General features: G+C 37.1%; 1 protein-coding gene across 1 annotated transcript in view; it reads right to left on the minus strand.

Annotated features, from left to right (window-relative positions):
* Positions 1-18,278, minus strand: part of LOC140239873 (uncharacterized) — a 137,580-nt gene that overhangs the window by 94,591 nt on the left and 24,711 nt on the right. The window contains exons 4-5 of the mRNA XM_072319692.1: positions 12,141-12,166; positions 4,223-4,312 (exon numbers count right to left, since the gene is read on the minus strand). Coding sequence (XP_072175793.1) covers positions 4,223-4,312; positions 12,141-12,166 — 116 coding nt within the window. The remainder of the gene's footprint in view (positions 1-4,222; positions 4,313-12,140; positions 12,167-18,278) is intronic.

Genomic DNA, 18,278 nt, shown 5'->3' on the forward strand with positions numbered 1-18,278 from the left:
GCTTGTATTTGTTGATGGTGTTGTGCTGCTTCTGGCATAGTGACATTCATTATCTGTAACCAAGGTATGACAATGGAACCAGTGCAATAAGATGCAGAAACAGTTTCTCTGACTAAGCATTATTTTTTTTTTAATCATACGGTTTGTTTGGTATTTTCTTCGGGGGGGGGGGGGCGTGGGGAGAGCCAAAGTGCCCCCCTCCCCCGGTTACGCTGCATCTGTTATCAACCATCTCCTCGGTGTTTTGGCAACCATTGAATTCGCTTTAGAAATGATATTATGTTACTTTAATTAGATTTCATCAAAGAGTAATGACAGAAGGAACAAATTACGTAATAATTTAGTCAGTCGCTAAATGTTGAACATTAGTTAACCAAGTCTTGAAATAGGACTGGTGATGGTCCGTACTGTTGCGCTCTATTTCTTGTCATTATTGTGCTTTCCCCACGTTTGAGTGAAATTATCTTTTCTTCTTCTTCTTCTTCTTCTTCTTCTTCTTCTTCTTCTTCTTCGTCATCTTCTTCTTCTTCTCTCCTTTTCTTTGGGAATGGGGATAGTGTACGGAGTATCTGTCGTCAGATCCCAGAATCATGATGCCAACTAGTACGGTTCAATCTTCTCAATCAACTACTGTCTCTTTAATCTCTACTCTGACTTATGAGCTTAAAAAAGGGTTTCCGTTGAGCTAAAATATGACATACTGTAAGACGACTTTGTACGACAGACCGTTTGGTGCATAATCGACTGCAAGGCAAGACGGGACTGACGAGTTCCAAATCGAGAAGTAAGTCGACCATCCAGGTAGTCTGACACACAGCAGGTTCGCGATGCTGATGTGGAAGAAACTCTGACCACATTTCAGAGTCATGTCGGATCCAACGTTCGTAATACCAGAGTTCCAATAATCATTACACACGGGACCGGGATGCCTCCAAAACCCGACAGAAACTATTGATGAAAGAAAAAAGTCTCGTTTTCAAACAATATTGACAACAACGAAACAGTGAAAAAAAAAAACTGCTGTCGCCGTGATTGCTAACAAAACCGTCACGATAACGCCAACTTTTCTTTTTTTTTATGATAAATCCACACCTTGTGATAATATCGCCTCAGTGAACATTTGACCCAAAGCCCATGTTATCGCCAAACCCGACAGACATTATACATGAAAGAAAGCGCCTAATTAAAACCCATGTATAACAAATGCAAGGATAATATTCTTGCAAATTCAATATTGTTGTAATCCTGTTTTTACCATATTCAAGTTTATTATCAGCCATGTTCTTAACAACAGTTGACTTAATATAATACTGATAGAGATAATAATGTCTTATGTCAGTACATGTACTAATAAATGTCAGTATACTATAATGAATACAGTGCTGTATACTAGAAGCAATAATAAATCAATAGGGGTAACACAAAATCTGAAACCAGTACAAACATGTTATTAACATGATCATGAACAACACTGTTTTGACAGAATAATGAGCATTGTGATGAGAATAGGACAAGTTTCGCATACTGTCATTAGTCAAATCTTTTGATACTCACGGTTATACAAACAGTGAACTTCCTGCCCGGGTTTTGCCTCATTTTGAGGTGTCCAAGAATGAGTATACTTTACACCAGAAATGAAATTGGCATACTCCTCTGATCGATAACATATGCAGTTCCTTTCATTAACAATAGCGATGTCATTGTTTCCGGTTTTCCATCTACAAGTAGACACACATTCTTCGTCCGAATGAGCATTACAGCCAGAATCATACAACGCCTGATAAGTATGACGATCGCCCACGTAGCACCCGAGAAAACCAGGTTCTGCGTAAATAAAAAATTAGATACTTAAAATCTGCCATTGATTTAATATGCTTAATAGTTATCTACAAACCCTTGTGACATTATCCCGGGGACCTACAATAATGACATAGGTCATAATTAATAAAGTTATATGTTCTTGATTGTAGAAATACGAAAAAAAAAAGGAAAAATAAAACATAAATATTACAGGGTAAACATCAGACGAGAATTATCTTTATTCAAATCATGTACTTTTTAGACTGCATAAATCCACATCTACATCCATGACGATCTAACCTTTGAAAGGAATGATCAATACGGAGCTTTACAACACTGCCAGGACTTGGACGTAGGACAGACATTATCTGCACACTAAATGGCAAGAAAAGGGTGAGAGCCATATTAACGAGCTATATCAACAAGAAAATCATCAGAAGCATATCTTGAGTGGATACCAAACTATATAAAATCACTTTAACCTTTGTGAATGAACGCAATGTCATTCGAGTTTCAAGTAGATGGACTCCAAGAGGCGGATCCAGGAATTTCGTAAAGGGGGGCTCAAATATATGAAGAGTTTGTTTGCAAAAACCGATAAGTCCATTTTTGAAGATTTTGAAGTACAATCTCTGTCATAAAGTACAAAATAATACCTTTTAAATGATATATTGGTCACTACATAATGATATTAAGGTACACTTTTGAAGTTATGGTTAAAAAAAAAGCAAAAATTTTCTTATTATTCTCTTTATTTTTCTTGACCTTTAATCGCAAGTATCTCCATTTGGCAAATATGGACTTATCGGTTTTTGCGAACAAACTCTTCATATATATACATATATATATATATATATATATATATATATATATATATATTTAATACTAGTATTCATTTACCTTGAGCGCACGGAGACCGCTACCGGTTTCACGTCCTTCCGCTGGACAATCTTCAGGCGCACTTTATATGCGTATATATATATATATATATATATATATGTATATATGTCCGGTGGCAAAGAGAGAGAGAGAGAGAGAGACAAACGGCTCCCTTCCAATTTTTTCTTTGAAAAAAAATCAAGGGGGGCGCACGAGCTTTCTTTCATTTTGTTCCTTTTTATTTCTTTTTTTCCCTTTTATTTCTAACAAAAAATATAACTGACTCCAGTGTGTTGTGTAAAATGAAAACAAACTTCTTTATTGTGCGTATGTTTTTAAATTGGATATGTCCGCAATATTCAGTTGTGAAGAATTCGTCTGTCAAACGCACTGGTTTTGCCTATTATACGTCAATTACTCTTGTGTGATGAAAATTGTTCGCTTTTTAATCGGAAATTAAAAAAGACAAGCCATGAAAACAATAAACCGTGCCTGGGAAGCATAGCTTGATACGTTTCGAGCTTTTGAAACCATCTCGTCGCCAATTTGCATACTAAGTACTCCTCTATATTAACATGTTTGTAATTAGATGTATTCTTTCCATTGGTTGGATTATGTAAGTCTGTATACACTCGACAAAATTAAAAAATTATCCGTGCATGATGCGATTCGTTTGGTGAGATCAAACGTATTATTTGGGAATGGGTAGCTGTAAAACCAAACTGTATACACTTGATTTTGTCTTTGTTTCTATCCCTTTCTTTGTTATGCCTATCTTTAGTTTAGTTTTCCTGCCTGTTCCGTCCTTGCTTTTGTTCTTGCCCAGGTCATAGTCTTTTTTTAATTTTCTCTTTGTTTCGCCTGACGTCATGATATCAAAATTTTCATACATGGAGACCTTGATGGATCTTGATAATGCCCTCATCTCCTGGGGTAATTCACAAAATTTACCAGCTATGCTTCTCTTGTGAATTCCTCTTTTCCATATAGAGTTACAAAATGGGATTGTATTGCTTATTTTGTTTGTTTATCTAAAACCCAAAGTTGATATTATCACGATATTGTATCCATGTTTTGTTGAAATTTATGTGATTCAAAGTTCCTTACAATATTATGTAGTCATGTAAGCGGTATGTATATTGCTTTATATTACCTTATATGTTTGATTTCAAATTGCATCAATATTCAGAGACTTATGCGCCTTTTGAAATTGCTGTGTATACAAATTGATTTATCACATCAAATGCTCTTCCACTCTCAATTTTTGGTACAGGCATTCTGACGCACATTAATAGATGATGTTATGATTGAATTTGTTTTGTTTGGAGATTGATAATCCGCAAAAGAAAGCAGATAAAATTTTGGTTTAGTTTGGTTTGAATGGTTTATTGATCATCAAACTTCGCAGCCGAATGGCTGAATTGCGTCTGATTTACAGACGCATCGGAAAAAAGCAACGTTTGATACAATTTGCTCGAGAGTGTAATCTGTTCCATATCATATACAATACATTATAGCTTGCACTTTTCATATTTAATATTACCTCGACATCTGAGTCTCACAGCCGTGTTCGAGAGACACTGAGTTTCTTTTGGTAGACAGTCCTTAAAACGTCCATTCTGGCAATCATTACCTGAGGTATGAATAAACACTTTGACATATTTCGGGAAATTCAGAATATTAAGGCCGTGTCACACCATTCCGGGCAAGCTACGCGGGCTTGTGGCGAGGAGGTAGTTTCCAGCACGTGGAAGATTTTCAGCGGGCGAACAAGAATGTTTGCAATTTTCATTCATGCCTTGTCATACCGTACGGGGGAACTTCCGCAAGTCCGATTAAACCGCAGCCAAGTTTTGAGCATGACCAAAACTTTTTCCGGGTGAGTCGAGGGAATGCCCGTAGAGGTCCACGCAGAACGCCAGTAGGAGACCCTTAGCGGCAGTACTTCCCAGGCATTTCCCACGCAGGTACTTCGCAGTCCCGTATGCAGCCAAGATAATGAAATTCTGTGAGATTTCAGCCATTCCATTACAGGAATTCCTTCACTGAGTTGTCAGCCCCCACGCGACTGGTACAAAGGTCACACACTGTATAACGCGTCCAGCAAGTAATGCCCCAGTCACACAGTGCTTTGCGATGGGTTACGTCCGCCGCGGATAGATACGAATGAGTGAACGCAGGGGGACGCAGCGTGGAAGCAGGCATCCGCAGGGACGTATGTAGACGTAACTGTCCGTAACTCATCCGTAAAGAAACGCAAAATGACGGCGCCAAGCCTGCGAAATTTTGAAATGTTCAAAATTTCGCAGAGGGATTCTACGGATGTAGACTTTCGCAAGTAACCGTAACCAAACGTAATTATCCGTAACTGAACGTAACTATCCGTAGCCTGGACGCAGACCATCCGCAAAAAATTTTACCTCCCGTCCGTTTGCGTTCGTTTACGTCCACCGTAAGTATCCGAAAGTAATCGCAAGTTAACGTATATCAACACTTTCGTCCGCTTACGTATATTTGCGGACAGTTACGGATGCTGCGGAAGATTACGTCCTTCGACATTTTCCGTTTTCCACTCGCATTGGAACACAGAGACTCGTGGGAAGCCACACAACTCGTGTTGCCAAGCTGCAGCGCATTTACCTGAAGGAATGCTACAATACAGTCGGAGCAGTGGAGAGGCAGAACCGCATGGTCAAATTATGACATTTCTACCACAAATGGTCATTTTAGGTGGCACCCATATACTCATGACATCGGTTGACCCTTGGTGCTGAACTTTTTTTTTTTCATGCACTCTTTGAATGTACGTATATTTTTCAAAAAGGCAATATTTTGATTACGGGAAGGGGTGACAGCATTTCATTCACTTTTCTGGTCGGGAAAGGTGTGTGACAGCGATAACTATATAAAATTCTCTATGTCAATGGTATGTCAAAATTCTCTATGTAGGGGATGGGGTGAGAGCATTTTATTCACTTTTCTGGCCGGGAAAGGTGAGTGACAGCGATAACTATATAAAATTCTCTATGTCAATGGTATGTCAAAATTCTCTATGTAGGGGATGGGGTGAGAGCATTTCATTCACTTTTCTGGCCGGGAAAGGTGAGTGACAGCGATAACTATATAAAATTCTCTATGTCCATGTCAAAATTCTCTATGTCAATGATATGTCAAATTCTTCAAACATCCTCTCTTTCTTATTATTTGCGGATGATAATAATGTGTTTTATCTGATTCTGATCGATTAACACATGATACTTTAAACTGTGAATTAACGAAGTTACTCCATTGGATAAGAGCGAAAAAACTGTCAATAAATTTGCAAAAAAAAACTGCAAGAAAAAATGCATGCTGTTCAGTAATTCGCTAGAAAATCTACCGAGAAACGTTTTCCTGGAAGACACGGTCATAGACGAAGTCTCTTCAATGAAATTTCTAGGTTTGATTCTGGACAATAAACTATACCTGGGGTTTGCATATTGATTCTGTTTGTCGTGTTATTTCAGGGAATATAGGTATTATAAACAAAGTTAAATTCTATCTTCTCAAAAATTTACATTTTATGTTATATTCTGCTTTGATACTACCTTACTTAAACTATGGTATACTCGCATGGGGAAACACTTTTTCTAAATATACAGAAAGAATACTATTATTACAGAAAAAAGCTCTTCGTATCATTTGTCACGACTCGTGGAGAAGTCATACTTATAATTTATTTCACGAAAATAATATTTTGAAAATTTGACCTTTATCGTTTGCAATTAGGACAATTCATGTATAAACTCACCAACCATTCTCTCCCCCTTGTGTTTGATTCCATGTTCTAAAGAATGAAACTGTTCATGCATATCCAACCCGTCAATCCCATGAATATCATTTGCCTTTGTCTGTGCGTCGGTAACCTCACTACTCTTTGTTTATCAGCGAGCCTCTGCCTACAGTGCCCTGGTTATGACCCACCATTTCCCTCTCCTCCTCCCCCCCCCCCCCCGGTCCACCTCGGACTTCCTACCTCCCTTACTATCTTTCTATTCTCTCATCAATCTTTCCTTACAAGAGAGCCTCTTTGTGTTTGTTAATGTGAGTTGGTATGTGTGCATGTATGTGTGTATTACTCTGTCTTTTTTTTACTACCGTTAAGGGAAATTGTTGTTGTTGTTGTTTTTTGCTATTATATTTTTTTTTCTGTATGAGGGGACTGCATTCTACAAGCCCTGTTTTTTAGCAGTCCCCTCCATTTCCAGCAATATTGTTTATGCATTCACCACAGTGACGTAACAGTTATTTGTATCTCTGTTGATGATTTACCTGTGTCTCTTTTACAATGTTATTCTGTTCATCGCATTGTGGTACTGATTTCATGACATCTGTGTATTCGAGTGTTTCATTGTATTTCTAATTATTTTGTTTGATGGAAAGAAAATAAATCAACTTGAAAAAGTGAGAACGAATTTGGTATTTCTCTATAGTCTTACCCACTTTACGCTACATGGAATGTGTATTACATTTTTGTATATATATTGTGCTTGGTTGTGGGAGGGGTGTTTGAATGTCTTGATGTCTTTTTTTTTCTGGAAATTTAATAAGCATTACTTTATTATAAAAATCTCCTTAACAAAACCCAATAAGTCATGAATATCGCTGCACAACGACAGCGTAACCACAGTTTGTCTATTACTGTAAGTAATAATTTTCTTACTCTAATGTTTAACTTATCGATCTATATTGTATTACATTTGTGGTATAATTATGTTATGTATTCTTTACATTTATGAAGTTTATTCATATTTGAGTTGCACAAATAAAATTTAAGTCTCAAGTTCAAAATTTCATATATCTTTTATCATTGCAAAGCAAATTAAAGGATTACATTTTTTCACAAATTGTACGTAATTGAATTTCAGTTTTCCCCAGTCATGCCAGTGCACAATGTTAGACAGTCCACTATGTGATAACCTTGCTGTCATAACACACTGACTTAGCCGGGATCGTCACAGAAAACAATACTGTCCATAATTATCTATAACAATCTGCAACTATCCCTAACTATCCGAAAATATCCGCAACTCTCCGCAAGTGTTCAGAACTATTATGTGCCAATTCGTAAGAATATCCGCAAGTGGACGCAAGTATTCGCATCTGATCGTATTTGTCCGTATCACCCGCACTTTTTCTCGGTATTGCCCCAGTCACACAGTGCTTTGCGATGGGTTACGTCCGCCGCGGATAGATACGAATGAGTGAACGCAGGGGGACGCAGCGTGGACGCAGGCATCCGCAGGGACGTATGTAGACGTAACTGTCCGTAACTCATCCGTAAAGAAACGCAAAATGACGGCGCCAAGCCTGCGAAATTTTGAAATGTTCAAAATTTCGCAGAGGGATTCTACGGATGTAGACTTTCGCAAGTAACCGTAACCAAACGTAATTATCCGTAACTGAACGTAACTATCCGTAGCCTGGACGCAGACCATCCGCAAAAAAAAATTTACCTCCCGTCCGTTTGCGTTCGTTTACGTCCACCGTAAGTATCCGAAAGTAATCGTAAGTTAACGTATATCAACACTTTCGTCCGCTTACGTATATTTGCGGACAGTTACGGATGCTGCGGGAGATTACGTCCTTCGACGTTTTCCGTTTTCCACTCGCATTGGAACACAGGGACTCGTGGGAAGCCACACAACTCGTGTTGCCAAGCTGCAGCGCATTTACCTGAAGAAATGCTACAATACAGTCGGAGCAGTGGAGAGGCAGAACCGCATGGTCAATAATTATGACATTTCTACCACAAATGGTCATTTTAGGTGGCACCATATACTCATGACATCGGTTGACCCTTGGTGCTGAACTTTTTTTTTTTCATGCACTCTTTGAATGTATATTTTTCGAAAAGGCAATATTTTGATTACGGGAAGGGGTGACAGCATTTCATTCACTTTTCTGGCCGGGAAAGGTGTGTGACAACGATAACTATATAAAATTCTCTATGTCAATGGTATGTCAAAATTCTCTATGTAGGGGATGGGGTGAGAGCATTTCATTCACTTTTCTGGCCGGGAAAGGTGAGTGACAGCGATAACTATATAAAATTCTCTATGTCAATGGTATATCAAAATTCTCTATGTAGGGGATGGGGTGAGAGCATTTCATTCACTTTTCTGGCCGGGAAAGGTGAGTGACAGCGATAACTATATAAAATTCTCTATGTCCATGTCAAAATTCTCTATGTCAATGATATGTCAAATTCTTCAAACATCCTCTCTTTCTTATTATTTGCGGATGATAATAATGTGTTTTATCTGATTCTGATCGATTAACACATGATACTTTAAACTGTGAATTAACGAAGTTACTCCATTGCATAAGAGCGAACAAACTGTCAATAAATTTGCAAAAAACTGCAAGAAAAAATGCATGCTGTTCAGTAATTCGCTAGAAAATCTACCGAGAAACGTTTTCCTGGAAGACACGGTCATAGACGAAGTCTCTTCCATCAAATTTCTAGGTTTGATTCTGGACAATAAACCTACCTGGGGTTTGCATATTGATTCTGTTTGTCGTGTTATTTCAAGGAATATAGGTATTATAAACAAAGTTAAATTTTATCTTCCCAAAAATTTACATTTTATGTTATATTCTGCTTCGATACTACCTTACTTAAAGTATGGTATACTCGCATGGGGAAACACTTTTTCTAAATATACAGAAAGAATACTATTATTACAGAAAAAAAAAGCTCTTCGTATCATTTGTCACGAATCGTGGAGAGGTCATACTTATAATTTATTTCACGAAAATAACATTTTGAAAATTTGACCTTTATCATTTGCAATTAGGACAATTCATGTATAAACTCACCAACCATTCTCTCCCCCTTGTGTTTGATTCCATGTTCTTAAAGAATGAAACTGTTCATGCATATCCAACCCGTCAATCCCATGAATATCATTTGCCTTTGACTAGGACGGTTTTTGCAAAATCTTTATTCTCCTTTTCTGGACCAAAATTCTGGAATTCTTTTGATAATAATGTAAAAGAAGCTTTAATTCTTAATACATTTTCTTTAAAGTTAAAGAATTATTCAAAAACTTCATATGCAGCAAAATGATTCTTTTTTTTTTTTTTTTTTTTTTTTACTTTTGATTTTCAAAATCGTCTGTGCGTCGGTAACCTCACTACTCTTTGTTTATCAGCGAGCCTGTGCCTCCAGTGCCCTGGTTATGACCCACCATTTCCCTCTCCTCCTCCCCCCCCCCCCCCCCCGTCCACCTCAGACTTTCTACCTCCCTTACTATCTTTCTATTCTCTCATCAATCTTTCCTTACAAGAGAGCCTCTTTGTGCTTGTTAATGTGAGTTGGTATGTGTGCATGTATGTGTGTATTACTCTGTCTGTCTTTTTTTTTTACTACCGTTAAGGGAAATTGTTGTTGTTGTTGTTGTTTTTTGCTATTATATTTTTTTTTTCTGTATGAGGGGACTGCATTCTACAAGCCCTGTTTTTAGCAGTCCCCTCCATTTCCAGCAATATTGTTTATGCATTCACCACAGTGACGTAACAGTTATTTGTATCTCTGTTGATAATTTACCTGTATCTCTTTTACAATGTTATTCTGTTCATCGCATTGTGGTACTGATTTCATGACATCTGTGAATTCGAGCGTTTCATTGTATTTCTAATTATTTTTTTGATGGAAAGGAAATAAATCAACTTGAAAAAATGAGAACGAATTTGGTATTTCTCTATAGTTTGATTTGATTTGATTTGATTTGATTTATTGGTTCCTGCATTATATCATTGCTTATGCAGATACATACACATATATCATATACATTGTTGGTACCATACATATAAACGGATATACATAAACATTAAGTGCTAACGAGGTAAGTTTCTTCATTACCTTTAGAATGTACAGCAATACAGTTTCTTCATTGCCTTTACAATGTACAACAGAACATATCAGTGATGTAATGAATAGCGCAGAAGGGCTACAGCTTAAGCATTGCTATAGTCTTACCCACTTTACGCTCCATGGAATGTGTATTACATTTTTGTATATTGTGCTTGGGTGTGGGAGGGGTGTTTGAATGTCTTGATGTCTTTTTTTTTCTGGAAATTTAATAAACATTACTTTATCATAAAAATCTCCTTAACAAAACTCAATAAGTCATGAATATCGCTGCACAACGACAGCGTAACCACAGTTTGTCTATTCCATGACTGTAAGTAATAACTTTCTTACTCTAATGTTTAACTTATCGATCTATATTGTATTATATTTGTGGTGTAATTATGTTATGTATTCTTTACATTTATGAAGTTTATTCATATTTGAGTTGCACAAATAAAATTTAAACCTCAAGTTCAAAATTTCATATATCTTTTATCATTGCAAAGCAAATTAAAGGATTACGATTTTTTCACAAATTGTACGTAATTGAATTTCAGTTTTCCCCAGTCATGCCAGTGTACAATGTAAGACAGTCCAATATGTGATAACCTTCTGTCATAATAGAATACACTGACTTAGCAGGGATCGTCACAGAAAACAATACTGTCCATAATTATCTATAACAATCTGTAACTATCCCTAACTATCCGAAAATATCCGCAACTCTCCGCAAGTGTTCAGAACTATTATGTGCCAATTCGTAAGAATATCCGCAAGTGGACGCAAGTATTCGCATCTGATCGTATTTGTCCGTATCACCCGCACTTTTTCTCGGTATGTTTTGAATAAATTTTCTAGTGACGGCAAAGGATCCGCGCGAGTCCGCAATAGAAATGACTTTTTTGGACGTAACGCCGGACGCAGAGCATTATGTGACTGGGGCTTATGTTTTGAATAAATTTTCTATTGACGGCAAAGGATCCGCGGGAGTCCGCAATAGAAATGACTTTTTTGGACGTAACGCCGGACGCAGAGCATTATGTGACTGGGGCTTAAGACACATGCGCTGACTCGCACAAATCCTTTTCCGCCCTCGGGAATGTCCAGTATGCTAGAAAATCCCTACACGTAACAAGCCCGAGTAGCTTGCCCGGAAAGGTGTGACAGGGCCTAAACACGGTTGCGGGTAAAAAAAAAATATGCGTGCGCACCTCCGGGCGACTACTTTTGAGATTCATGCTATGTACTGTCATGTGCGGATCATCTACGGGGACCTCCGGGTAGTCAAAAGTGTTCTTTGCAAGTCGCACGCAAGGCTGGTGTGACACGGCCTTTACCAGTGGTATCGGGGATTCATGGGGAAATGACAAAAATCTACCACAAGAATATGACTCAAATATTTATAACTCTGTTAAGTATGCAGATTTACCTCGGGGCATTATTAAAAGGCACCATTATAGGTAATCGTCTCTGTTATTGTGTTTAACGTTTATTCATGAATTAGACAGGTAACATTGTTACATGCATATTATTTCAATCCACATGCTCAATATCGTATGGTTACCTTTAGAATATGAAAGCCACTGAGTCCTATTCGATGCTGATGCACTTGGAATAGGTTGAGCCGAGTAATCTTTGACTGCTGGGAAGCCGAGTTCTCTGCAGACTAGATCAGCAGCTCTGAGGTTAAAGCTATCATAGCACATATATATGTCTGACTCAAGGACCAGCAAGCCATCCAGGGGAGAGAGTCCACCAACCAGCTTTACCGATGGTATTTCTTGAAAATAAAAGAGTATAAAACAATTATCATATCCGTAGAGAAATTGTATTTATGATTTAATTAGTTTTAATGGATCTTTGGTTGTAATACAACCAAAATACATGAAATACTTGATGATATTGAAAGAAACATTGTGATATTATTTCGTACGGCTAACTTTCTATCTCATACTAAACATTGGTTTACCATTATAGAACGTATACTGTTAGCTGTAATTCTTGTACAGGCGGGGGAGGAGGGGGAGGCTACAAAGCCCCTCCCCGACATTTTACGCAATAATTTTTTAAGGCGGATCTTCTTTTGTTTTCGCTGAAATTTCATGACCTTTTCTTTCACATCTTGCATACATTTTGAGACCCTATTTAGGAAAAGCATGGGTACAATGTATGGGTTTTGCAAGAAATGTAAGATCAATGTTTTTCCTTTTTTTTTTCTTTTTTGGTAAACATCAACTATTCTAGGTAAAGAGTAAGAGAAAAACAAAAATACAAAACAGAGAAATACATAACAAATCAAAAACAAAGAAATACATAAGAAATTTCAAACTACATCAGAAAGTCATTCAGGATGCCGCAATTTTTTTTTTTTCACCGTAATTCGTAAATGATACTACAAAAGATATTTAGAGAAAAAAGAAGACCCATCTGAAGCTTTATTTAGGGATTAAGTAAAAGAAAATGCACAAAGTATATTAATGAACATAATTAGCATAATCTACAGAAAACGGCCATGTTTTGGGGAAATATTAGTGATTCATTCTTGAATATTACGTGATAGGCGATAAATCAGGTATTACATCATAAACAAAAAAACATTTGCCTTTACAAATAAATGATATCGATAAACATAAGAGCGCATACTGGTAAAAAAAAAAAAAACTAATAATAATAATACAAAGTCATGCTTCAGTTGAAAAAAAAAGGAAGAAAGAATAGAGAGGTCCACTAAAAAGCAAAGCTTGTAGATTGTGAACCACTCATAAAGCTTATGAATTACTTATTTACAAACACTTGTGACAAATATGATATACGACAGGACGGGACAAAACAGAAGAAACACAACAACATGGCACAACTTGCCAGGATAGATGAAAAGAATGGAAGGAAAGAAAGAAAAAGAGAGAATGAGAGAATGCCTACACGCTGAACAAGGGAAATGGAACAGGGGATGGTAGAGAATGTGCTTCATAGAGTTGGCGCCGGATTGATTTTATCTAGTGCTTTTTTTTTTCAATATAGCATTTTGTATATATTTGGTTTAATTTGTTTCATGGCTTTTTATCCTTGGATGTCTATCTAAAAAAAAAAGCTAGATTATATTAGTTAGCTGCAATACTTTAACCCTTAATCACTTTTTCCTTTCGTCCTTACCTGTTTATATCCAATGCTTTGTTTGGGTCTGCCTTTTGAAGAAGGTTTAATACTGATAACTGTTACTACAATCCCTAAGGTGGCGAGCTACACTAATGGGCTGGTGTAAATCGTACGACCCGTGAGTGTAAATTGTAGTTCCCTGTTGATATATGCTAAAACTTGTCTCGTATATTTTCACAAAACCTGTCTCATATTCTGATTACGTAACTAGAAATGGCTGCAATCATGTCCGCCAAAGTATTATGCATTTATCATGCTTAAAACGTATATTTGATATGGGTATTTTCAACAATTCCCTTATGCTGGAAAAAAGTTATATTTCTTCCAACTCCCTTCCCTTCTCAGTTCATTTGCTCCCTCGTAAGATATCCTTTGAGTTTTGCCCCATCCCCACCCCTTGTTCTTAAAATGGATCGACATCTCTCCTGTCACAAATATATAGTTGTGGACGTAGACACTCACTTCTCCGTTCTAAATTATTAGGTTGTAGAGCTAGACTTCCTCTTTACATATCACTATTGTTTTTACTTTAGTGTAAGTCGGTATGTTACTGTTGTCAAATGAATCAGTCAATAGATTGTTATCATAATGCGTGTTCGGTTGGTCGGACTTTGTTTTTATTATGTCTCTTGCTTGTTACTTGAGTAAATGTGATACATTCAGTGCTCTCTCGCAAGTTTTCAACTAGCATTTTTCCTGATTTGAGCAAGTGAATAGAAAGAAGATGATACGAAAGAAGTGAAAATGGGTAGGGTGTCCATGTAATCCAAATCCATAAGAGGTCTCCATTGTTTCAGGGGGATGCTACTACCCTGGTACCTCCATATCCCAAACTGAAACAACCACCTTCAAGAAAAAAAAAAAATCTGGTTACGCCTATGAAAGACTAGATAGTGTTATGACAATAGTGATTGTAATAGAAACAGAAATAAGACGTTGCTAAAGCCGCAACAGGGCCTTATATTTTGGACAAAAAAAAAGATGCTAATGTATGCTGGATAGTAAACGGGGAATCAAAAATTGGTCAAGTTCTAATTTAAACACGCCTCTGCTACAATTTAGTATATCATGATCCTCAGTAAAGTCATGTATACATCTACTAGTATTTCTCAGAAAAAAAAAGAATAAGACAATGTCAGATTAAAAAGAAGTAATATTCGTACACGCTGTTCAGGAAAAATCGTGGAAATAGTATACGAACAACAATAATAATTTATTATAACTATACTAACCAATTAATACTAACCCTCGTAACACGTTGCGTTCATCTTCATATTTACTGTATCTCTATATGTACCATATACACGCACTTTAGTCTCATGTGTCAGTGATAAAACGGAGACGGGTTCATCCACAGTCCCAGTCATAAATGTTCTATTGGATATTACATCCTGAATATGAAATCTCGTCCATGTATCCTCGACAGACTGAACTTCAATGAGAAATCGCCGTCCTGGAGGGGCTTTTATAACCCAAATGCTGTTGGTGATGTTTGTTCTATCACGCTTTATACTGATGTTTAGTGGCTTTCCCGGGCAGCTGAGAGTAAAATCTGCGGGCGCAATGAATAATTGATTGATATCATTGAGCAATCATAACTGCATATATAGTGTCTTATTATTTACTGTCATTGTGTAAGAGAGACATTATTGTAGTGACTTATACTACATAAGAAAGTTTATAGTCTGTACCAAAGTCTAGGGCTAGTACATTAAACAAATAACCAATGTCGTCCAGTTGATTCGAATGTCAATCTATTGAGATAAAGCGTTACCTTGATTACTACATAGGCGTAAACAGTTAAAATAAGAATAAAAGCGATATTAGAATTACAAGGTGCGATGTAATTTCGTTTGTCTCGCAATAATGCATGCATCAGCTTATTAAAAAACAAAAACTTGAGAAGAAAGAAAGATCTGCGACAATATCCTTAAACAAAAGACCACCACTACCACAAAAAAAGGAAAAAAAAAGATACGTACATGTCGTGTTACTTTTCGTGCTTGAAGAAGTGAGCAACGGCTGGTAGAGAGAGAAACAGGCAATCAACCAGACCACGGGAGACATTATTTATCTTTGTTTTATGACCAAAATTCACGAATGAATAGATTCTATTTTAGTCCCTCTTTAGCCGTATAATTAAAGAGTGACTCCACCTCGATGAGAGATAACTTTGCACAAACTAATTCACTTCGAGGTGTACAAATGTGAAAGTATAATACGGTGGGAATGTAGCACAAAGTGAAGTCTTCCTATCCGCTGTGGGCAAGTTTAACAATTACCGGTGCTAAAACAATGTCATTGTTGGTGTCATTGGAGAAACTGCGGCCGAGATTGCGTGCGCATCAATGCTTGGCAACCCATAAGCTTTGTGTATGCTGTGTGAATGTAAGCTTCAGTTCAACTCCCTTACTTCCTAGGAAGCATTCAAAAGCCAGTCGCCATTTTACGGGAGCACACATGCTGATCAATCAACATTAACATTCTCATCCTACCGGGAACCCATTTATACTCCTGGATTAAGCACCAGTTTGGACAAAGCGCCATGCTGAAGGGCAAAACACATTGACATGCACATTCCCCTTACTCAGTATAAGCATAACCTTTATGAAATATCTTGTTGTAATCAAGTCTTTAACTTGGTAGTTATGGGAACAGAGCTGTTTTTGTTAATAAATTTATCTACAAATATCTGAAGCCCCTCCTCCTCGAAAATTCTCTGCTGAATTTTTACAACTCCGCGACAGTTTAATGAGATCTATGCAATTCAGTCCAGCCTTATCCTTTCATGTTTTTCTTAAAAATAAAATGATGGTAATATTTTGCACGGTAAGTCAGTAGACTTGTAAAGCGACATTGTCATCTGTACATAATTACCAATCAACATCGTCGTTTCGTCTTAAAATGACATGTTTGCATACTGTAATTTCCTTTTTTTTTCACTTTCGAATTTCGTGAAACTTCTACCGTTCGCTTTAATTTCACTCTAATCATTCATCAACTAATGAACACGGAATGATGCTTCACGTTCTAACACTCCAGGGACTATGTCGTTTAATACTTTACTTCTTTGATGATTTTGTGTTATTTATTGGGGTATTTGTTTCTATTTTTCGTGATTACCTTTTCTATTTCATATTTCCTGTTATTTCCTTTGAAACTACTTGTATATCTAAAACAAACTTATTGTCATGCTTCTATCTCTTCGTGAGATCGGGTATGTGCAGTACTTCTGCTTCTTCCAGATACTTTCGATTTATTCAACTACATGTGATCAGTATTTTGTCTAAGACATTAACTTCACTTGTTCACGTTTATTACTTTTTTTCTTGTCTCACAATTCTAACGACTGCTACATTGTTACTGTGTTTCAGTTTTGATGATATGAAATCTAAATTGCTGTTTATGATCTATTTAACCTTGGAGGGGGTTCAAGGAAGCAGGGGTTGAGGAAGGCTGATTCACGCCTCTTTGGATTTTATGAGTTAAGCGTATTGGTGAAGACGTTACGAGATAGGTATGTGTGATTTTGATTTCACTACCTGCATTGTATCAGAACTCAATTCCTGACTGGCATTGCCAAGGAAGACTAGTCCCCATACAAAAAGAATCAGTGTCAAATTTATATCCCAAACAGAAGTAGTCAACACAGGGAAAACCACTTTAAGATTTGCAGGTTACAGCGCAGAGGAAATCTATATTTCAAAGTACCTCTAGCGATGCATTATTGCACTTTATATGACACCTAGATAGATCCTTGTCATTTGATTGGTTGTTTCATATTGACCATTTTCCCATTTTACTATCAATCGCGTCATCCTTCGTGCAATTGTCACGGCCTACGCCACGTTTTCAAAAGTGGGGGTCACTTCCTGGGGACTGGTTTCATGAGCTGAGAAGCAAAAGAAAAAAAAGTAATAAAAAAAATCAATAAAAAGGCCTTCAGCGTAAAAAAAAAAACACAAAAAAGGTCTTCAACGCATCTTTCTCATTCCACTTCAGGGTTTCTTCAGCTGACAATCTTGGATCCATGCGATTTACTCCATTGCACGAGCGTACGCAAAACGCTTAGCAGTGTGCATGCGATGAAGCAGAATCTGACGGACAGCGTTGACGGACAGCACGATGTAGATACCTGCGTCGTGCGCTCAGCACTATCTCGATCACAGATCTCGCACATTCTCTCTTGTTTCTAAATGCATAAACATAAAAATAACAAAGATCTATCTTTAGGTGTTATGTAAAACAAATAACTATTTTTCATTTGTGCAATAAACAGAATTTTTATTTGGTGATAGATGAAATTATTGATCCATTCAACGAGGCGGATGGAACATTATTAAAATTTCACTTTTTCTCTATATCTCTCAAATGGTTCAAGGTATCTTCATGGAACTTAGTACATATGCATGTAGTGACTGGCAGTGATTATCTAGGGAATTTGGGGTCATGGGTCAAAGGTCAAGGGGTCAATGGTCAAGGTCAATTCCTTAAAATTTCACTATTCCCCTCTTATTTATGCAACGTCTACAGGATTTTTCTTGAA

The sequence above is a fragment of the Diadema setosum genome, chromosome 16 (genome assembly GCF_964275005.1).
Source record: "Diadema setosum chromosome 16, eeDiaSeto1, whole genome shotgun sequence".
NCBI lineage: Eukaryota > Metazoa > Echinodermata > Echinoidea > Diadematoida > Diadematidae > Diadema > Diadema setosum.